Below are 21,805 nucleotides of genomic sequence, written 5' to 3'. Positions count from 1 at the left end.
TGGGGTCTTAGTGTCTTTTTACAGCTGTAATCAGGCCTTTCCCTCTGATACTTGTTTCAGCCTTCTAAGGCTTCATCTCGCTTCATCCCTATTGTCACCTGTCGATTCCTGTTAGGAATAAGGAACAGCAAGCGTCTGTCTCCTTATCCTTCCTTAGCCTTTAAGAACCCTCTTTGCAACATACTGCTATCTCCCCAGTTTTGCTTATGCTTGAACAGTAGGCCCAAGATTGTCTTACAACAAAAATGATTTCAACTAAAATGGTTTCCACTGTTGCTTTTTCCTTAAAAACAAAAAGGGGGCTGCCATTGTGACATAGTGGTTAAGCTGCTGCTTAAGATGCCAGCATCCCATGGGGCCGGCACTGTGGCATGGCAGGCAAATCCACTGCCTGCAGTGCTGTCATCCCATATGGGCACTGGTTTGAGTCCCGGCTGCTCCACTTCCGATCCAGCTCTCTGCTATGGCCTGGGAAAGCAGTGGAAGATGGCCCAAGTCCTTGGGCCCCTGCACCCACGTGGGAGACCTGGAGGAAGCTCCTGGCTCCTGGCATCAGATTGGCCCAGCTCTGGCCATTGTGGCTATTTGGGAGCAAACCTATAGATGAAAGACCTCTCTCTCTCTCTCCTCTCTGCTCTGCCTCTCTGTAACTCTGCCTTTCAAATAAATAAATCTAAAAAAACAAAAAGGCAGGGGCCAGCATTGTGGCACAGCAGGTTAGGCCACTGCCTGTGATGCCGGCATCCCATGTCAGAGCACAGATTCAAGTCCCAGCTGCTCTACTTCCAGCTTTGTGCTAATGTGCCTGGGAAAGCAACGAAGAAGTGCTTGGGCTTCTCCGGTTCCTGCCTGGGTCTGGCCCAGCCCCAGCTGTTGTAACCATTTGGGGATTTGGGGAGTGAACCAGCAGATGGAAGATTTCTTTCTGTTTCTCCCTCTCTCTCTGTCACTCTACATTTCTAATAAGTAAAAAAAAAAAAAATCAGGAAGGCCAAAAGGAGAACAAAGTGCCTTCATAAACCCACCCATGACTGCCACCCTAGGAAACGCACTCTCCTCCCCAGAGCCCGCCCCCACGCAGGAGGCAGGGTTTTTCTTTTGGGCAAACCTGCTCCTTGGGAAGGGAGGTGGCAAAACCTGTTTGAAGAAGAGGTTACCTCCCTCCCACGCCTCCCGCCTTGGAGCAAGGACAACAACAAGCGCAGGAGAAAGGGGGTGAAGAAGGGTTGGAGGTGGGATGAGCAGCTCCCCGGCCGCTGCGTTTCGAGAAGGAAGACTTGAAGATGGGAACCACACAAGAGGCCGGAAGAAAGACGCCGGATCTGGGGTGAGTGGAGACCTGGGCTCGCTTGATTCGAAGCAGGGAGTGACGAGTCTTGAGGGACTTTCCCAGTCTCCAGCTCTTAGCAGGTCAGAGCTCACCAGCTGCTAGAGGAAATGAGACTGAAAGAATTAATTTGCTGAGAAGGGATGGGGTTGGCTTTAGGTAGGAAATGTCAGTATGATGTGGGTTCCAGGTAATTCCCTGGTCTAAAGAAACCACGGGCTCTTTGGCGCAGTAGTTAAGCTGCCACTTGGGTGCCTGCATCCCATGAGGAGGGCCTGGCTTGGACTCCCAGCTCCAGCTCAGCCTCCGGCTCTAGTTTCCTGCTAATGCACACCCTGAGGAAGCAGCGGTGATGGTTCAAGGACTCGGGTCCCTGTCACTCAGGTGGGAGACCCACATGGAGCTCTGGACTCCAGGCTTCTGCCTGGCCTGGCCCTGGCTGTTGTGGGTATTTGGGGAGAGAGGCAGCAAATGAGAGATCTCTTGTCTGTCTCTTTGCCTTTCAAATTCATTTTACATATATATATGTATATATATATAAAATATATATGTATATGTATATACGTATATACATATATATATGAGGTTCCTATATTTTGCATCTGATAAATCTGTCCATGTTCATTTTTTTTCTTTTTTTTGTTGTCTTTCTTTTTTTTTGTTTTTTGTTTTTAATGTTCATTTTTTTTTTAAGTTTTTTTATTTATTTGAAAGGCAGAGCTACATAGAAAGAGACTGAGAGAGAGAGATCTTCCATCCACTGGTTCACTCCCCAAATGTCCACATGGGGCTGTGCCAGGCTAAAGCCAGAAGCTTCATCTGGGTCTCCCCCTGTGGGTGCCCAGGCACTTGGGCCATCTTCCACTGAATTTCCCAGGTATAATAGCGCAGAAGTGGACTGGAAGTAGAGCAGCCAGGTCTTGAACCGGTGCCCATATGGGATGCCAGTGTCACAGGCGGCGCTCTACACGTTGCGCCAGACTCCCATCCCGTCTTTACTTTCCAACTGCTGCCTCCAGAATGGCCATTAGGAAAGCTAACCCAGAACTGAGTTCAGGCCCAGGTTTTCCTTCCCAGCAAATCTCTCCCTCTCTCTTTACCTCCTATCTCATCTCTCCACCTCAGCCATGATGTCCCCTGGCCACCCCCCAGCAGTGAGAAAAGGCAGGCCTGACTAAATGCCACCTCTCCGGCTCTGCCGGGTAATACCTGGGCGCGTCTGCCTGGGTTCCAGCCAGTTGCAATGTGTGACATCTCTCATCCCTATTTGGTAAGCGGAGCCAAGGGCTGCAGTGGTAAATATGCTGATGAGCGTTCCTCTGCTCCTAAACCCAGCAGTGCTTATCTGCTCCTGCCAGGAGTGGCAGGGCGAGAAACGCCTGTAGAAGAGACGAGATCTGAGCACGTTTTAAAGTGGGAATTCTGCCTTCATTACTGCTCATTCCAGCGTCTCCTGCTGGCTGTCCAGTTCCCTTAGGACACTGCCTAGGTTGTCTCATGATTGTCTTTTCATCCGGGGATGATCTTAGGGTCAGGAAGGATGCAGAAGCAGAACCAGGAGCAGCCCTGAGACTTGGGGAACTGGAGCTGAAGGAAGAATGGCAGGATGAAGAATTCCCTAGGTGAGGAGGCTGGGAGGAGGGAGGGATGGCCACAGAGGGCAGCAGGAATGGTGGATTAGGACTTGCAGGGAAGAGGTGCAAAAAAAGAAAGCCAAGGGGCCAGAGTTGTGCAGCTGTTAAGTCGCTGCTTCAAACGCCAAACACTGGGAGTGTCTGGTTGAGTACTGGCTGCTGCCCTGTCATCCAGCTCTCTACTACTGTGTACCCTGGGAGGCAGCAGATGATGGCTCAAGTACTTGGGTCCCTGCCACCCACATGGGAGATCTGAAATGAATTCCAGGCTCCTGTCCTCAACCTGGCTCAGCTCTGGCTGTTGTAGGTATTTGGGCAGTGGATGAAAGATCTCTCTCTCTCTCTCTGTCTCTCTACCTTTCAAACAAAACAAAAGTAAAATTATGAAGAGGAAGCAGAGGTGATAAAAATGACAAGAACTGGAAAATTGATACCTGGTGATGCCTTAACTGGTATCTATCCCCCTTTTGCTTTGTCTTTTTAAAAAATAGGTGCCTGATTTGTTGTTTTACATTTTAAGGATTTATTTGTTTATTTGAAAGAGCTACAGAGAGAGAGAGAGGGAGATACAGAGAGAGAAAGAGACATATTCCATCCACTAGTTCAATCCCCAGATGGCCACAATGGCCAGAGCTGGGCTAGGCTGAAGCCAGGAGCCAGGAATTTTATCTGGGTTTCCCATGTGAGTGGCAGGGGCCTAAGTACTTGGCCCATCTTCCACTGCTTTTCCTAAGCACGTTAGCAGGAAGCTGGATCAGAAGTGGAGCAGCCAGGACTTGAACCAGCGCCCAGATGGGATGCCAGTGTTGCAGGGGGTAGCTTTACCCCCTACGCCACAGCGCAGGCCCCCGTGCCCCCTTTCCATCTTTTCTCCTCTAGATTGCTTCCTGAGGAGGTTGGCCTTTCTGAAGCTCCTGAAGACCTTAAAGGAGACCCCCAGGCAGGTAGGTAAGCTAGAAAGTCGGCCATCCACTTACGGACCCATTTCCTCTTTCATCGAAGTTCCTCCTTGAAACTCAATCCAAGTTTCAGGGTTGGTTGCTTTGTTTTCCCTTCCTCCAACCCAGGTACCCCCAGCACCCTGGCTCTGTGTGGCCGGCGCCCCATGAGGAAGCGTCTTTCTGCCCCAGAGTTGCAGCTGAATCTGACCCAGGAGCCCGGAGGCAGTGCGGCTTCCCCTGGCCACTCTGCACCGTCCTCTCCCGACGGCAGTTCTGATCTGGAGCTAGAAGGGCTGGAAACACCTTCAGACTCGGAGCAGCTGGACAGCGGCCATGAATTTGAATGGGAAGGTGGGAAACAAACCAGGGACAAAGGTGGTAGAGGCAGAGGTGAGCGTGAGGCTCAGGGTGGACATACAAGGACTGAAGTTAGAACTAATACATGGATAAGAAAAAACAGGAAAAAAAAAAAAGAAGAAGAAGAACTAATACATGGGGCCAAAAGGTAAGGCCAGCAAAACTAGTTTCCTCACAATGGAAAAGTAGAGCTTATATTCTTATTTTATGTAAAAGGCTGACAGAGATCAATTATCTTCTGGTTCACTTCCCAAATATCTGCAACAGCCAGGGCTGGGCCAGGTCGAAGCCAGGAGCCAAGAACTCCATCCGGGTCTCCCATGTGGATGGAAGGGATCCAAGTACTTGAGCCATCATCTGCTGCCTGCCAGGATGCACACTGACAAGAAGCTGGACCTGAACCAGGGTAGCCAGGAGTTGAAGCAGACATTCCGATGGGGGTGCAGTATCCAGGCAGCAACTTAACCACCACACCGCACGCACGCCTGCCTACATAGAGCTGATAGATCCAATGGGAGGGCGGCCAGGAGAGGAGGGGAGTCCTTTGCTGATTAAGGGAAACGTGACTGACTGCCTGTTAGATGCTACCATTGAGCTAGGACAGGAATTACAATGATAAATAGGACAGGCCCTACCCTCAGGGAATTTTCTGTTTAGTAGAAAATACTTAAAAGGTACTTCAAAACGTTCATGGGAAAAGCAATTAAAAGTCAAACTTTTTTTTTTTTTAAAGATTTATTTATTTATTTAAAAGGTGGAGTTAGAAAGAGAGGGAGAGGCAGAGAGAGAGAGAGAGATCTTCCACTGGTTGGTTTAATCCCCAAATGGCCAAAATGGCAGGAGCTGGGCCATTCTCAAGGTAGGAACCAAGAGCTTCTTCCAGGTCTCCCACAGGGGTGCGTCCAAGCACTTGGGCCATCTTCCACTGATTTTCCCAGGCCATAGCAGGCAGCTGGATTGGACGTGGAGCATCTGGGTCTTAAACTGGCACCCACATGGGATGCTGCCGTTGCTATGCTACAACACTGGTCCCCTGTGTTATTTATTTTTTTAATTTTATTTAGTTATTTATTTTTATTTGAAAGGTTGAGAGATAAGGCCAGCATTGTGGTATAATGGCTTAAGCTGCTGCCTGTGACACTGGCATTATATTCGGGCACTGGTTTGAGTCCCAGCAGCTCCACTTCTGACCCAGTTCCCTGCTGATGCACTTGAGAAAGCAGTGGAGGATGGCCCAGGTGGTTGGGCCCCTGCACCCACGTGGGAGACTTGGATGAAGCTCCTGCTTCCTGGCTTCAGCCTGGCCCAATTCTGGCAGATGTGGCCTTTTGGGGAGTGAACCAGCAGATGGAGGTTCTCTCTCTCTCTCTCTGTAACTCTATCTTTCAAATAAATAAAATAAATCTTTACCTGCTAGGCCACAGCACCGGCTCCTAAAATAAATCTTTAAAAGAAAAGAAAGAGGGGCCAGTGCTGTGGCCTAGTGGGTAAAGCCACCTCCTGCAGTGCCAGCATCCCATATGGATGCCAGTTCAAGACCTGGCTGCTCCACTTCCGATCCAGCTCTCTGCTGTGGCCCGGGAGGGCAGTGGAAGATGGCCCAAGTCCTTGGGCCCCTGTACCCATGGGGGAGACCCAGAAGAAGCTCCTGGCTCCTGGCTTTGGATCGGCGCAGCTCTGGCCATTACAGCCAACTGGGGAGTGAACCAATGGATAGAAGACACTATCTCTCTCTCTCCCTTTCTCTTTCTTTCTGCCTCAGCCTCTCTGTAACTTTGTGTTTCAAATAAAATAAATAAATCTTGAAAGAGAGAAAGAAAGAGAGACTGCAACAGCCAGAGCTGGGCCAAGCTGAAGCCAGGAGCCTGGAACTCAATCCTAAGTTTCATACAGGGTGGTAGGGATCCAAATGCCTGCTGCCTCCCAGCGTGTGCCTCAGCAGGCGGTGAGAGTCAGAGGTGGAGCCGGGACTCAAGCCCAGACACTCTGATAGGGGATGCAGGGGTCCTGGCTGTTTAACCCCTGCACCCGACTGCCTCCCCCCACCATAGGTTGGAAGTACATCACAAATAACTGCCGGCAGAGGTCATAGTCTCCAATGCATAGGCTCCAGTGCAGGCGGACAGAAGGAAGAGGTCAGTCTGTCTGATTTAGGAAAGACTTCAGCCGGCGCCGCAGCTCACTAGGCTAATCCTCCGACTTGCGGCGCTGGCACACCGGGTTCTAGTCCTGGTCGCGGCGCCGGATTCTGTCCCGGTTGCCCCTCTTCCAGTCCAGCTCTCTGCTGTGCAGTGGAGGATGGCCCAAGTGCTTGGGCCCTGCACCCCATGGGAGACCAGGAGAAGCACCTGGTTCCTGCCTTCGGATCAGCAGCCATTGGAGGGTGAACCAACAGCAAAGGAAGACCTTTCTCTCTGTCTCTCTCTCTCACTATCCACTCTGCCTGTCAAAAAAAAAAAAAAAAAAAAAAAAAAAAAAAAAAAAAAGGAAAGACTTCACAGACTTCTGGGCTGGGTGTAGGAGACTGAAGCTGACGTCTGTCACTTAGTTGGAGGAAGAGCATTCTAGGTTAAAGAAACAGCTCTAGTTATTAGCATAGCATGATGGGGAATTCGAAGTAGGACACATATCCAGAAGGCCAGCAGGGGGGGCACCAGCATTGTGGCACAGTGGGTTAAACTCTGCCTGCAGTGCCGCCATCCCATATGGGTGCTGGTTTGAGTCCCAGCTGTTCCCCTTCCGGTCCAGCTCTCTGCTATGGCCTGGGAAAGCAGTAGAAGATGGCCCAAGTGTTTAGGCCCCTGCATCCGCATGGGAGACCCGGAAGAAGCTCCTGGCTCCTGGCTTCGGATCGCCCAGCTCCAGCCATTGTAGCCACTTGGGGAATGAACCAGCAGATGGAAGACTCTCTCTCTCTCTCTCTCTCTCTCTCTCTCTCTGTAATTCTACCTCTCAAATAAATAAATCCTAAAATTAATTAATTAATTAATTGTGCCTGTGATGCTGGCATCCCAAATGTGCACTAGTCAGATTCCCGGCTGCTCTACTTCCAATCCAGCTCTCTGTTAATGCACCTGGGAAGATAGTGGAACATGGACTACCTGCCTGGGCCCCTGCCACCATGTGGAAGCTCCAGACTCCTGGCTTTGGCCTGGCCCAGTCCCGGCCATTGCAGCCATTTGGGGAGTGAACCAGTGGATGGAAGACCTCTCTCTCTCTTTCTCTCTGTAACTCTGCCTTTCAAAAAAATAAATAAGTTCCCCCCGACCTTTTTTTCCTTAAAGAAGGGCAGCAGGTGAGGAGGAAATATGAAAAGATAGTGCAGTGGTCTAGTCACGGAGGCCCTTGCTGCTACACTAAGGAATTTAGATTTTATCTTGTAAGCAATGAGGAGTCTCAGAAAGATTTTAATCATGGAATTAACATGATCAAGTTTAATGACTGAAAAGACTAGAAATGGCCAAAATATCCGTGAGTAAAATAATGTTTACTACAGGGCATTAACACTATGGAATTATTTTTAAAGATTTATTTATTTACTTGAGAGGCAGAGTCAGAGAGAGAGAAGAGAGAGAGATGTGTCTTCCATCCACTGGGTCACTCCCCAAATGGCTGCAATGGCTGGAGAGCTGGGCCAATCCAAAGCCAGGAGCCAGGATCTTCTTCTGGCACAGCTGCCAGTATTTCTATATACTCAAATTTCTGAAAATGTCTCACTGGATCTAAGGAGTAGACATATTCAAAACTTTGCCCATAAGCCTCTAAGGAGGATACACCAATTAAGAACCCCACACAGGCCGGCGCCGCGGCTCACTAGGCTAATCCTCCACCTAGCGGCGCCGGCACACCGGGTTCTAGTCCCGGTCGGGGCGCCGGATTCTGTCCCGGTTGCCCCTCTTCCAGGCCAGCTCTCTGCTGTGGCCAGGGAGTGCAGTGGAGGATGGCCCAGGTGCTTGGGCCCTGCACCCCATGGGAGACCAGGAAAAGCACCTGGCTCCTGGCTCCTGCCATCGGATCAGCGCAGCGCACCGGCCGCGGCGGCCATTGGAGGGTGAACCAACGGCAAAGGAAGACCTTTCTCTCTGTCTCTCTCTCTCACTGTCCACTCTGCCTGTCAAAAAAAAAAGAAGTAGAAAAAAGAGAACTTGCTCTGTGGTCTTTAGAGTAGATTGAAGGAAAAGAGACCAGAGGCAGGGAGAGCAGGTAGGAGGCTAGTACCAAGCACAAGTGAGCCAGAACAGTGATAGTGGCAAAGCTAATAAAGGGGCGTAATGAAGGTGGATGGAAGAGGATGTGGGGTCCAGCTGGTTTGAGGGCAGACAGAGAAGAAGGAATGTCAGAACAGTGTTCTCTCACACCCGGCTAGATGGATGGGATTGTTCGTCAAGAAAGGAAACAAGGGAGGGGCTGGCATTGGGGCGCAGTGGGTTAAGCTGCTGGCCACCCATACGGGCAACCTGTTTGAATCCTGACTGCTCCACTGCTTATCCAGCTCCTGCTAATGCACCTGGAAAAGCAGCAGAAGTGCTTAGGCCCTTGCAGCCATGTGGGAGACCTGGATGGAGCTCCTGGCTCCTGGCTTTGGTTTGGCACAGCCCTGGCCGTCATGGCCATTTGGGGAGTGAACCATCAGATGGAAGATCTATCTCTCGGTCTCTCCTTCTCTCTCCCTGTAACTCTGCCTTTCAAATAAATAAATAAATCTTAAAGCAAAAGAGAGAGAGAGAGAAAGGAAACGAGGGAGAGGAAGAAGAGGATGATTTTGGATCTGGGACCTGACAGGGACACATAAAGGAGGGAAGTGCACTCCAGGCAGTCAGAGATATGAATCTGGAGTTAGGAGAGAAGTTTGGGTTAGAGAGGCAGATCCGGGAGTCCTCAGCTTTCTGACAGTAACTGAACCCGGGGACTAGATATGCTCGCCCAGGGGAAAGCGTGTACAGAAACTGAATCCAGAAAAAGAAAAAGCCAGGTGCTGGTGAGAGCCACGGACCTGCCGTGGTGCAGGGACCCTGAGGCCATTGTCTAGTGAAAAGGAGAGGATCAGGAGGCGCAGGAGAGAACCTAGGAGGATGGTGGTAGTGGGGTGAGTGGACAAACTGAGGTTAAAGGGACGGAAACAACTGAGGGCCAGGCGATTCAGTAACAGACTCCAGGCATCTGGGAACTTGACAAGATACTGAAGGTGAGAATCATCCTGCTGATCCCTCTACATCGCTCTTTCAGATGAGCTGCCCCGGGCAGAGGGTCTGGCGGCCAGTGAGGCTGCGGAAAGGCTGGGCCGGGGTTGCGTGTGGGACGTGGCTGGAGAAGACGGGCATCGCTGGAGGGTGTTCCGAACAGGACAGCGGGAGCAGCGAGTGGACATGACTGCCATTGAGCCCTACAAGAAAGTCCTGTCTCATGGAGGTAATGGCTAGTGTAGACGGAGGGGTAAAAACAGTGACTTCTGGAATAAACAGACCAAGCTGGAGACTCGGTCATTGGGTTCAAAACTCCTTCCTGTAACCTGTACAGCCCCTCAGAGGTACTGTCTTGCCAACACATACTTCTCTTCACCAGGTTACCATGGTGATGGACTCAATGCTGTCATACTCTTTGCTTCCTGTTATCTACCCAGAGGCAGCATTCCCAACTATGCCTATGTCATGGAACACTTGTTTAGGTGAGGTGGAAGGCCTGAGGGGCTACAGAGGGTATTATGGGAGGAAAAGAAAAAAAAGTCCCCTTCCAACATCTGTACTGATTTCGGAGTCTGCAGTAATAGTCCTCGTGCTCCCTGTGACCCACAACACAGGGCTCCCCTGTAATTCTGTCCCCCAGGTATATGGTGGGGACCCTGGAGCTGCTGGTGGCTGAAAACTACCTGCTGGTTCACTTGAGCGGCGGCACAAGCAGGGCCCAGGTTCCACCTCTGGGCTGGATACGCCAGTGTTACCGCACTCTGGATCGGCGGTGAGACCCCAGGATGAGGGCGCCGCAGTTCTCTGTCTTTCTTCTTCTCCATCTTCTCATTCTTTCTTCTTTTTAGCTGCTTCCTCATTCCTTTGTCCCTCTCCACCCCTTTCCAAGCCCCGCCTGTCCTCACGTGGAGTTAAGGAGATCAGGTTTCAAATCTCACCTTTACCATTTACCAGCTGCATGATGGGTGCAAGCCACTTTACTTTTTGGGCCTCAGTTTCCTTATCTGCAAATAGCAACAGTCGTCTCTTTGCCGTTGGGCACTTGTGAAAGTGGAGTTAACGCGGAGGCACATTCTGGCATGTGGAAGGCAGTCTGCCTCCTCTCCCATCTTGCCCTGTATTTCATTTCCACAGCTGCACTGTCTTCTTCGCCTTCCTCTTTTTAAATAATGCTACTTAATTTAAGGACAACACTTGACTTAATAAGGACCTTCTTTAGCTTTTCTTTCTTTCTTTCCTTTTTTTTTTTTTTTTTGTTGTTGTTGTTGTTGACAGGCAGAGTTAGACAGTGAGAGAGAGACAGAGAGAAAGGTCTTCCTTTTTCCGTTGGTTCACCCTCCAATGGCCGCTGCAGCCGGCGGACCGCGCTGATCCGAAGCCAGGAGCCAGGTGCTTCTCCTGGTCTCCCATGGGGTGCAGGGCCCAAGCACTTGGGCCATCCTCCACTGCCTTCCCGGGCCACAGCAGAGAGCTGGCCTGGAAGAGGGGCAACCGGGACAGAATCTGGCGCCCCAACCGGGATTAGAACCCAGGGTGCCAGTGCCACAGGTGGAGGATTAGCCTAGTGAGCTGTGGGGCCGGCCAAGTTTTCATTTTTTTTTAAGATTTATTTATTCAGCACTATATTTAAACCTACCGATGAGAATTTTCCTTATTCTTGGTTACGCTGTAGTGCAAAAGAATTCCTGGCTCTGTCAGTTGCATAGCTGACTTGTGCCATTCTGCTGTTGCTTAATGGAGTTAAGAACGTTGGGAAAAAGAAAGATTTATTTATTTATCTGAAAGGCAGAATTACAGAGAGGCAGAGGCAGAGGCAGAAGCAAAAAGGGAGAGGTCTTCCATCTGCTGGTTCACTCCCCAACTGGCCACAATGACTGGAGATGCCCTGATCTGAAGCCAGGAGCCAGAAGCTTCTTCCGGGTCTCCCAGACCGTGCAGGGGCCCAAGCACTTGGGCCACCCCCCACTGCTTTCCCAGGCCACAGGAGAGAGCTGGACTGGAAGCGGAGCAGCCAGGACTGGTGCCCACGTGGGACGCCGGCGCTGCAGGCGGGGCTTTACCCCTGCATTGTCTCTTCCTCGCTGCCTGCATCCCTGCCCTACGCCTGTCCCCTTCATGTTCCCTTCTCCCCGTGTCTCCCCCACCTTGCTTTTTCTTCCTGCCCCTCCCTTTGTGGCCTCTGCTGATTGATGTATAACCGGTCGGTCCTGGAGGGCTGGAGAGGTGTGCACAAGGCACTGGGTGAGACGTAGTAGAGTGGTCTTGAAGGATTTCCTTAAAGCCAGGAGTGTAGACAGTGCTGGACAGGGTGGGTGAGGCTGAGGTTGCAGCTGAAGGAGCAGGGGCTTCTTGCCGCTGCCTGAGAATTCTAGAAATTAGAGAAGTGAAGGAAGTTACAAAACCAAAGGTAGCGCCTCCAGACCTTTGGGTGAGCAGGCAGACGAAGTCGGATGACCTCACCATATTCTTCAGGCTCCGGAAGAACCTGCGCGCCCTGGTGGTGGTCCACGCCACGTGGTACGTGAAGGCGTTTCTGGCACTGCTTCGGCCCTTCATCAGGTACCAGCTCTGGGACAAGGGCTCCCTCCCCTTCGCCCCATTTTCAAGTAAAGATGGAGAAGGTATTGCCGCAGCCTGATTTTTCCAGCCTTAATCACTCTGCCCCTTACGGTTCCCTTCTCAGGGGTCTCAGAACCCCTCTCCTACCAGAACAAAACACCAGTGCTTTACCCTCTCTTTCAGTTCCAAGTTCACACGGAAGATCCGTTTTCTGGACAGTCTGGGAGAGCTGGCCAAACTTATCTCCCTGGATCAAGTCCACATCCCTGAAGCTGTCAGACAGTGAGTCCCAGACTCAGGGGTACGGGGACTGGGCTGGGATGTGTGAAACCAATCAATCTGGGAAATCTCAGAGACACAGAAAAAATTAAGGACGCTACTGCATTCCACAAGAACAAATCAAAGAACCTTACATAGATATGCAAGAGGTGACAAGCAATGAAATAGTCCCAGCTCAGAGGTTAGAGATGACTGAGAGCAGCAGCCCTAGAAACAAGGGAGGGCTGTGTCTGGCCGTGAATAGGAGAGCACAAGCTGTGGGGGCGAGAAGATGCTACGTGATGACTCAGCACTTGGTCTTCCAGCTTTCTGAATGGCCTGGCTTCCTTCCCCAAGCAGTGAGAGAAGCCCCAGGCCTGCTCCTGAACCACTTCTCTTTCTCTGTCTCTCCTCCTCAATCACAGGCTCGACCGGGATCTCCACGGCTCAGCAAGTGCCTAGCACCGGACTGGGTAAAGCGCTCAGAACCAAGCAAAGATGGCGATCTGCGCTGCCTGGCTCCTGAAACTTCCAAGCTATCGTGTAAATCTTGTCTCCCTCACCACTGGATCTTCTCCCCAAGGGCACGGCAGCCTCCCCTACCCCCCCCTCCAGCAGGCCTCTGAGGGTGGGAACCTGATCTGCTAGCTGACAGGGTGGAAGGCATTTAGCATGGCAAATGCAGAGCTCTGGGTTTTAAACCTGCTTTCACTACTGAACCTTGGGCAAATAATTTTCTCTTTGGGCCCTATTTTCCTGCCCTGTAAGTGTGGGAGCCCATAATGCTGCCCCCTAGGTATTCCAGCAGCCACCGGTGAGGGGTGAGGGGTGAGGGGCGGCGGAAGGGCTCCACAGACCCCTGCCTGCCTGCCTGCTAGGAGCTAGCAGTCAGTTCCCTAAGCCGTGAAGACCCCCGGAAGGGGCCCTACTTTCCTCCTTCTAAGTCGTCCCTGCCGCCTGTGAGCCTGGTCAGGAGTGCTTTCAAAACCTGTATTTCCGCCCTCTCTGGTACATTCACACCTGTAGCGGTTAATAAACTGCGAAGAGAGATTTAAGTGTGCACCGAGGAAGCGAATGGCTCTCCCCGAACCCCTTACAACCCCTTACATCACAATCCGGCCTTCGGTTCTGGCTTGCGGGAGTTCTCACGCAAAGGTTCCGTTGGGTTTTTTAGCTCAGCCCCTGGGGCTGGGGAAGCGCCCGCGGGGAGGACGCGGGGGAGGGGCGTGGCACGTGCCGAGCGCCCCGTGGCCTCGGTTCAAACGACCCCGGCGGGTCGGCGGGTTGGCGGAGAGCAGAAGGGAGGGAGAGAAGGTAGGAGCCTGGGCCCGCCTCACCGGCCTCCCTCCAGCCCCAAGCCGCCCAGCCCCATGGTCCCCGCCGCCGGCGCGCTGCTCTGGGCCCTGCTGCTGAGTCTGGAGCCCCTGGCGGCGGGGGCCCAAGGCCAGACCCAGACGTCCACCGGGATGCAGCGGGTCAGCTTCCGCTTTGGGGGCCCCGGCCCTGCCCGCAGCCACCGGAGCACCATCGGTCCCCCCCGCACCGGGCCCCGGAGGCCTAAAATAACTCTGGAGGATGAGAATGACGCCGTGGCCACCGCCGACCGCCTGGCAGGCCCTGCGGCTGCCGAGCTCCTGGCCACGGTGACAGGCATCGCCCGGGGCTCTGAGGCCAGCTTCGGTGAGGATGAGACTTTGGAAGAGGGGGTTGTGATAAATGCCAGAAAGAATAACAGCAGGATGCTGATTCCCAGTGCCGCCCCCAGTACAAATACCGGAAGGAGCTCCACCTCGGGGAGGTTCGTGGCCAACACCCAAGAGCCTGAGATCAGGTTGACCACAAACCTGCCGCGCACCACCATGAAACCTAAAGACATTCTGACCTCCGAGGTCACCCTGAGCCACTGGTCGACACCAGGCTCCACCCCAAGCCGGTGGCCGGCACCCTCACCCACAGCCATGCCACCTCCTGAGGATCTGCGACTGGTGCTGATGCCCTGGGGCCCGTGGCACTGTCACTGCAAGTCAGGCACCATGAGCCGGACCCGGTCCGGGAAGCTGCAGGGCCTTTCGGGACGCCTTCGAGTGGGAGCACTGAGCCAGCTCCGCACGGAGCACCGGCCTTGTACCTACCAGCAGTGTCCCTGCAACCGGCTTCGGGAGGAGTGCCCCCTGGACTCAGGCCTCTGTCCTGACACCAACTGCTCTCCGACCACCACCACCCAGACCACCACCACCCCTACCATGCCCCCCATCCACCTCAGACGCAGACCGCTCATGCCGCCCCCCAGCCCCAGCCCCAGCCCAGCTCTGGCTTTTTGGAAACGGGTCAGGATTGGCCTGGAGGATATTTGGAACAGCCTGTCTTCAGTGTTCACAGAGATGCAACCAGTAAGTGTTGGGTGATGAGCCTGACAAATCCTGACCCCCAAGCCCCTCGCTGAGCCAGCCAGTGTGCTTGCATGAACTGTTACTGACTTATCTGTCTGGTTACTGACTTATAACAGACATGGGCTACCCACATTGTTAGCCATTACTTCTACCTACGATTTCTTGAGCAATTGCTGGTTGGGTATTAGGAAATATGTGGTATTGGTCATTTGATGATCATTGACCAAATAGGACTGTAGACTCAATTAGAAAAGGCAATGAATGGATATGGAGGGCGTTAACTGATGGGTAGTTCTGACCTAATGAATGCAGCGGAATGGTAACAACCCTTATGAACTCTCATCCCGTTACAACGAAAGCTAGTATGTGGCAGAGCCACAAGTTGTTTTAAAACAGGTTTGCTTGACACCAGTGCCCATTCTCTTCACCACCACCATCCCAAAGAACTGTCCTGGGATCCTTCCTGGCAACTTAATGCACATGGGAGACAAGTCCCCTGCATTTCCAAGAGCCACCAAAGGTCCCAATTGCCTGGTAGTTTCAATTGAACTGGAGGTCAGGACCTCTGGGGAGAGGGAAAGGCAACAAACAAGAAGTAACTTGGTCCTTCTGCCACTGGTTTCTCTTTGTCCAATACTATTACTGAATCTAAAGAAGGCAGGGCTGGCTGGCGCCGCGGCTCACTAGGCTAATCCTCCGCCTGTGGCGCCGGCACACCGGGTTCTAGTCCCGGTTGGGGCGCCAGATTCTGTCCCGGTTGCCCCTCTTCCAGGCCAGCTCTCTGCTGTGGCCAGGGAGTGCAGTGGAGGATGGCCCAAGTGCTTGGGCCCTGCACCCCATGGGAGACCAGGAGAAACACCTGGCTCCTGCCATCGGATCAGCGTGGTGCGCTGGCTGCAACAGCCATTGAGGGGTGAACCAATGGTAAAGGAAGACCTTTCTCTGTCTCTGTCCACTCTGCCTGTCCAAAAAAAAAAAAAAAAAAAAGGGCTGAGGAAGAGGGCTTGCTTATGGCGGTGGGGGATGAGGGGGCACAAAGCAAGGAAAGGAAAATATGGACATGGTTGTAATTTCTCCATTTTTCTCCCTCTACCCAGATAGACAAGAACCGGACATGATGCGCACTTCATCCACAGGAGGTGTCCATATCTCAGCCTCTCCTACCCTTCCGACCCCAGCACCCACTATATATTTTTAGTACTAAAAAAAAACCCCCCACATTATTTGGGCTTATTTCTTTTTATAGAGGTATCTGAGGAAGGGGACTCCATCAATCTTTTCAACCCTAAAACTGAACTTTGCACCTAGCAGCCTCTGGCTTGTTCCCCTACTCTGTCTCCAGGATAAAATGTTGCTCATCTTCCTCATTTCCAACGTTGTTTTTAAACCAATCCTTTTATTTTTTTAAATCTCAAATAAATGCCAAGGAATAGGAGTAACAAGGAACTGAGCCCTTGAAAGATGGTGGCACTCTTGTCTTCCCAGTGCTCGGCCTCTCTCCTTGGAAAAGGCAAGTGTGGGCACAGAATTCCAGCTCAGTCATTTTCAAGGAGGTATCTTCAGCAGCCATGTTCTTTAATGTAACACACACACCTGAAGTGATTACTCTGCAAATATTTTGCTTCCATTTTTTATTTAAAAATGTATTTAAAAGTCCAACAATTTTTTAATATAAATTATGACTCTCCGTTTCCATCACTTTATTCTTAAAGTGACAGTAGCCTACGTATTAGACAATGTAGCTAAAGGATAGAGAGCACCAAAGGGAAGATTGTGTCCAAAGAATTGGCTTTAGAATGAGGCTGGAGGTGAGGAGGACCGGATTCCAGGAGCCCCCACCATTCTACCCTGTACTGTTAACCCCTTAGGTCTCCAGATCCCTCAGGCAACAAGATGGGCTTTCAGAGCAACTGGCTTGACAGAGGAAATTGGAAATGTGTCGCCATGTCCAATGTTAGACCCTGAAAAACTAGAGGGAAACACACTGAAATCAGGAAAAATTAGAACCTCAGTCACCACAGGTGGGGATGAACTGGAGAGCTGGATCCCAGTTCCCCCGCTCCTGACCCCCTCCCACTACCATAAAACAGGATGCTTCCTGCTACAAAGCTGATGAGACACACACACATACACACACACCCTCACTGCCTTCTCCTTTCAGAGCAGGCAAGTGCTCCTCTGTCTTGTTCTGCCTTCCTAATGTAATTAACCTGCAACAGCAGGGCCAGCCAGAACAAGAACACCTGAGAACACTGAAGGGGCCGAAAGATTCTGCTCCTACGCTGCTTTCCCACCTAAAGCAGACTCTTCAGCCAGGCAGGGATGGAACCTGGTCTTCAGACAAAAACTCCCTGAGTCGTATTTGTATCTGGTTTCAGATCTGGGGTACAGAAATGAGAGTAAAAATCTGGGGAGGATAGCTGGGATGTTCCTAATGCTTTCATCCCCCCACCAATCCCATTCTCTGTTCATGTGTCTACCCTGCAGGGACCCCCTCTCCCCCAGAGAGCAAGAACAGAGAAACATGGTTACATGTCCATCAGACAGGAGCCTGTGGAAGCATAAGCAATGCACTGAGTCACTGTGTGCAGATCTGTGCAGCCCAACTGAGGCCACCTGACAAGGAGTCCTAGCTCACCCACGGCACAGGCTTAATGTGGATGAGTGTGTGCAGGGTAGGGGACGGAAATCACTTCAGAGTCTGAACAACAGAGCTGCAGCTCTCAGCTGTGGGCAACTTTGCCTTTAGAAGGAAGACATTTAGCAACGTACAGTACAGCCCTCCATTAGAAAGAAGCATCCAGCCCAAATGTCCTATGTGTCCGGGGTGAACAACCTTGTTTCGGAGCCCCCTCCTATTCTTGTGCTGTGAGGATCTTAAGGCCCCTAAGCTCACTTCCCCTATGTATCTCAACACCCTTCTCCTCCTCAATGCCCAGGAAATCCATCTTGAGATAAAACTCCCAGCTTTGCTGCATTCAGGATTTCTCTCTAGACCCCTCTTCCTCTCACCTGGGCCAGCAGGGAGGTTGGCAGAGGGCAGGCCAGGTCCCCCAAGGCTTAAATGGAATGTCATCAGGTTAAGATCCACCTCTTTAACTCTTATTCAATGGGAAGCAATAAGGTTCCTAATAAGGATGGGGAGGTTAAACACAGAGGTAGTAGGATGGGGGTAATTAAGAGAACTCCAAACTTTTAATTTTTTTTAAAGGAAAGTTGCTGGGAAGCTAGCAATGCTGCAGGAACAGAATTAAAGGCCTAACTAGAGAGAAGACCCTGGTATTGAAAGACATTAAAGGGCTGTGAGCTTAAGTTCTGAAATCTACAGAAAAATGAGTGGATTAGACGGCGGTCACCCGCCCAGCCCCTGCAGGATGTCTGCTTTAGTTCATTCCAGGAGGAAACAGAGGGCCAGGGAGGCAGGGAGCTTTTCCGCAAAGTCGGCTTCAGCTTTGGTATTCTTGCCGACCTACTGGGTTTAAGGAGTTCCGGGTTAAGAGTTAAAAAACGGTGGCACCCAGACCATCATTCAGGAGAACAGGAACTCATTGCAGGTTCCCAGAGAACTCCTTTCTCAGATCTGAGGATACGCAGGGTTTCAGCTGAGCTCCCCTGGCCAATGTCAGTCCTGCTGCCTTGACCCCATCTCCAGGAGGGGCTGTGGCCAGAGGGAGTGCAGGGAGTCCAGCCCCCAAGCCTTCTGAGGCCCCGTCAGGCAGATAGGGAGAAAAGAGCCTCTGGGTCACTGGTTCTAGGAGGGTTCTGGGTTGGGGGCAGCATTTCTTCTGGGCTGGACACAGAATGGGAACTTCAAGATGGCAGAACCTAAATTAAAAAAAAAAAAAAAAAGTGTTTTGTTTTGTTTTGTTTTGTTTTAAAAGGAAGAACTGGCCCAAAGAAAGCAGAGGCCTTAGTGAGAAGGCACCAACTGGTACAGACTTTTAACTCCTCCATGGTATGCTCTTTTATTTCTGTCTACATGACCCCCTATCTTCTTTTTGGGTTCTTATAGTCTGGAATCTTCCATTCTAATTCCCTCTCACCCCCTTCCCATTCTCACATCAAAGGATCAGGGTTCTGAGCAGGGGCGTCAGGGTGTGTGGGTACAAGGCTGAGGTGCTGGGAGGGTTTCCTCTAATCATTACTCACCATTCCTGCTGGGAGCTACAAGCCCCTAGAATTGCTCCATGGCCTATCTCGGTTTCCCTTGGATCTCATCTGCTCCTGAACTGCACCTGTCTGTGAGAGAACACATTGGAGACACCCTCAAAATCTTCACGTCACAACATGAGGTCTGCCCTAGGCACTGCAGGGAGGAGGTGGGCCTTATCTCCTTGACAATGACACCATCTGAAAAGGTTAAAGCTAACCTGTCAGTCCTCCCAAGGAAGTCACGGCCCTCCCCGGCCTTCATGAGGATGTGAGAAAGTGGGTCTTTCACTGGTAAGATCTCAGAAAGGACTCCCCGTATATAGCTGAGCTTCACACTTGGTAAAAGGATTCCATCCCCACCTGTAGGTCCATTCTTACTCTTAAAAAAAAAAATCTATTTTGAGAGAGGTACAGTTACAGAGGGAGAGGGAGAGAGATCTTCCATCTGTGAGTTCACTTCCCAAGTGGCTGCAATGACTGGGGTTGGGCCAGGCTGAAGCTAGGAGTCAGGTGGGTGCAGGGGCCCAAGCATTTGGGCCATCTCCCACTGCTTTCCCAGGCCATAAGAAGAGAGCTGGATCAGAAGAGGAGCAGGCTGGCCAGCGCCGCGGCTCACTAGGCTAATCCTCTGCCTTGCGGCGCCAGCACACCGGGTTCTAGTCCCAGTTGGGGCGCCGGATTCTGTCCCGGTTGCCCCTCTTCCAGGCCAGCTCTCTGCTGTGGCCAGGGAGTGCAGTGGAGGATGGCCCAAGTCCTTGGGCCCTGTACCCCTTGGGAGACCAGGAGAAGCACCTGGCTCCTGCCATCGGATCAGCGTGGTGTGCCGGCCGCGGCGGCCATTGGAGGGTGAACCAATGGCAAAAAGGAAGACCTTTCTGTCTCTCTCACTGTCCACTCTGCCTGTCAAAAAATAAAAAAAAAAAAAGAAGAGGAGAAGCAGCCAGGACTTGAACCAGCACCCATATGGGATGACAGCACTGCAGGCTGAGGCTTAGCCAACTATGCCAGATCCATTCTTATTCTGAAATGCATCAGAGACATTACTTATGACAGAGGTACTCAGTACTCCCTTCCCCAATACTCCCAAGCACAATGTGACTTACTGACACTAAGACAGCAATTCCCAAGAGAATGGAGGGTTGAGGTTTGTGGAAGAAGTCTCTATTAAGACATAGATTATATATATACACATATATAGATATAGATATATACATACATACACACACACACTCCCCACCCCAAGGAAGAACAATCTGCAGTGGCATTTGACCTAGAGGTTAAGACGCTGCTTGGGGGTGGCTGTTCTGAAATGGCTTAAGCCTTGGAGGGTGGACATTGTGGTGGAGCGGGTTTGCATCTGATAATGGAGTGAACCCTGTCTACTTCTGATCCAGCTTCCTGCTACTGCATTTAGGAGGCAGCAGCTGATGGCCCAAGTACTTGGGGTCCTACCACCCACATGACTTCCTGGCTCCTGGCTGTAGCATGGCCCAGCCCTAGCTGTTAAGGGCATGAGGGGAGTTAAGCAGGGGATGAAAGATCTCTTCATCTCTGTCCATCCCCTCTCCCTTCTCTGCCTTTCAAAATATAAAAGACGGTGTTTGGGATGCCTGCATCCCCTATTAGGTCTGGGTTCTACTCCCAATTCCTGCTAATGCACACTCTGAAGGCAGCCAGCAGGGGATAGCCCAAGTACTTGGATCCCTGTCACCCGTGTCGGAGACCTGGATTGGGTTCTAGACTCCTGGCTACGGCCTGGCCCAGTCCCAGCTGTTGAGGGCATTTAGGGTATGAAACTAGTAGATGGGGGTCCAGTGCTGTGGCATGGTGGGTGAGGCCACTATCTGCAGCGTCAGCATCCCATAGGGGTGCCAGTTTGAGGCCCAGCTGCTCCACTTCCGATCCAGCTCCTTGCTAGTGCACCTGGGTAAAGCGGTGGAGGATGGCCCAAGTGCTTGGGCCCTGGCACAGGCTCCTGGCTTCAGATCAGCCCAGTTCCAGCCATTGGGGCCACTTGGGGAGTGAACCAGTGATTGGAAGATCTCTGTCTCTACCTCTTTCTGTAACTCTGCCTTTCAAATAAATAAGTCTTGAAAGAAAAAGTCAAAGTGATTGAAATTAAAGAAACTAGTAGATGGAGCTCCCTGACTGTTCCTCTGCCTTTTGAATAAAATAAAATTTTTTTTAGTGTCTGGCGCTGTGGTGTAGAAGGTTAACCTCTGCTTGCAGTGCTGGTATCCCATATAGGTGCCAGTTTAAGCCCCAGCTGCTCCACTTCAGATCCAGTTTCCTACTCACGTGCCTGGGAAAGCAGTAGAGGATAGCTCAAGTCTTTGGACCCCTGCACCCAAGTGAGAGACCTGGGGGAGGTTCCTGACGTTGGAACAGCTTAGCTCTGGCCATTTCGGTCATTTGGGGGTGTGAACCAGTGGATCGAAGTTCTGTCTCTCCCTCACCCCATAACTCTGCCTTTCAGATAAATACATTTTTTATAAAAACAATCTGCTATGTGTAAATATGAAGGAACCTAGCCCCCCAGGCCTGAAATCCCAAGTATCAGGTTTACACAACTTGTGACCAGGACGAGAATCCCAGATTTCTTGCTTCCCTACTGAGCATTCTGTTATGCCTCTTACTTGAACTTTCAGAAAGGGAAACAGTCACAGACCACCCCCCATATACACCTCTCCCCGTCCCCTTGTTACCATGGCAAGTCCGTCTCCTGCCCCCATCTCGCCGGAGCCAATATGAGTCAGGTGGACAAAATTCATTGGTTCTCCAATCATGGTCCGGTCAATCCGTCTTCTCTTCTTCTTCTGCTTGGAGAAGACAAGGAGTCATGTCTGAAGCCCCCTCCTCCAGACACAGCACAGGAAGGGAAAAGGGTCTTAAAAACTACTAAGGAAGGTGCTAAGGGCCGGGTGGGAAGAGGGCCAGTGGCATTACAACAGGGCAATCACCAGGGAATGAAGGCAAAGCTGGAATAACAAACAAAAGACACAGG

General features: G+C 51.5%; 3 protein-coding genes and 1 non-coding gene across 11 annotated transcripts in view; 3 read left to right on the top strand and 1 right to left on the bottom strand.

Moving 5' to 3' along the window:
- Positions 1-1,080: 1,080 nt before the first annotated feature.
- Positions 1,081-13,309, top strand: BNIPL (BCL2 interacting protein like). 7 transcript variants are annotated; one of them, XM_008264463.4, is made up of 10 exons: positions 1,081-1,327; positions 2,857-2,949; positions 3,841-3,905; positions 4,029-4,253; positions 9,486-9,668; positions 9,822-9,924; positions 10,083-10,214; positions 11,915-12,001; positions 12,185-12,283; positions 12,685-13,309. In XM_008264463.4, the coding sequence occupies exons 1-10, from the start codon at positions 1,284-1,286 to the stop codon at positions 12,719-12,721; spliced, it is 1,068 nt and encodes a 355-aa protein (XP_008262685.3). In that variant the 5' UTR covers positions 1,081-1,283; the 3' UTR covers positions 12,722-13,309. The 7 variants fall into 7 exon arrangements, with proteins under 7 accessions (XP_008262685.3, XP_017201386.3, XP_008262683.3 ...); XM_008264461.4 differs by having other exon boundaries at positions 1,101-1,327; positions 11,915-12,063; XM_051857318.2 differs by lacking the exon at positions 2,857-2,949 and having other exon boundaries at positions 1,101-1,327.
- Positions 11,059-11,194, top strand: LOC127493842 (small nucleolar RNA SNORA46). Its single transcript, XR_007924380.2, has one exon. It is a non-coding gene; the product is annotated as a small nucleolar RNA SNORA46 (small nucleolar RNA).
- A 169-nt stretch (positions 13,310-13,478) lies between the features above and the next one.
- On the top strand, positions 13,479-15,901 carry C7H1orf56 (chromosome 7 C1orf56 homolog). The gene is made up of 2 exons (XM_002715362.5): positions 13,479-14,649; positions 15,747-15,901. Exons 1-2 carry the CDS (start codon positions 13,630-13,632, stop codon positions 15,765-15,767), a joined length of 1,041 nt encoding a protein of 346 aa, XP_002715408.1. The 5' UTR covers positions 13,479-13,629; the 3' UTR covers positions 15,768-15,901.
- A 364-nt stretch (positions 15,902-16,265) lies between these two features.
- The window catches only part of CDC42SE1 (CDC42 small effector 1), a 57,724-nt gene continuing 52,184 nt past the window's right edge, over positions 16,266-21,805 (bottom strand). For both annotated transcript variants that reach the window (XM_002715571.5, XM_070077737.1), the window contains exons 3-5: positions 21,507-21,617; positions 18,799-18,888; positions 16,266-18,474 (exon numbers count right to left, since the gene is read on the bottom strand). In XM_002715571.5, the coding sequence (XP_002715617.1) occupies positions 18,814-18,888; positions 21,507-21,617 (186 nt within the window). In that variant the 3' untranslated portion in view covers positions 16,266-18,474; positions 18,799-18,813. The remainder of the gene's footprint in view (positions 18,475-18,798; positions 18,889-21,506; positions 21,618-21,805) is intronic.

The sequence above is a fragment of the Oryctolagus cuniculus genome, chromosome 7 (assembly GCF_964237555.1).
Source record: "Oryctolagus cuniculus chromosome 7, mOryCun1.1, whole genome shotgun sequence".
Lineage (NCBI taxonomy): Eukaryota > Metazoa > Chordata > Mammalia > Lagomorpha > Leporidae > Oryctolagus > Oryctolagus cuniculus.
This window is presented reverse-complemented; position numbering and strand designations above follow the sequence as displayed.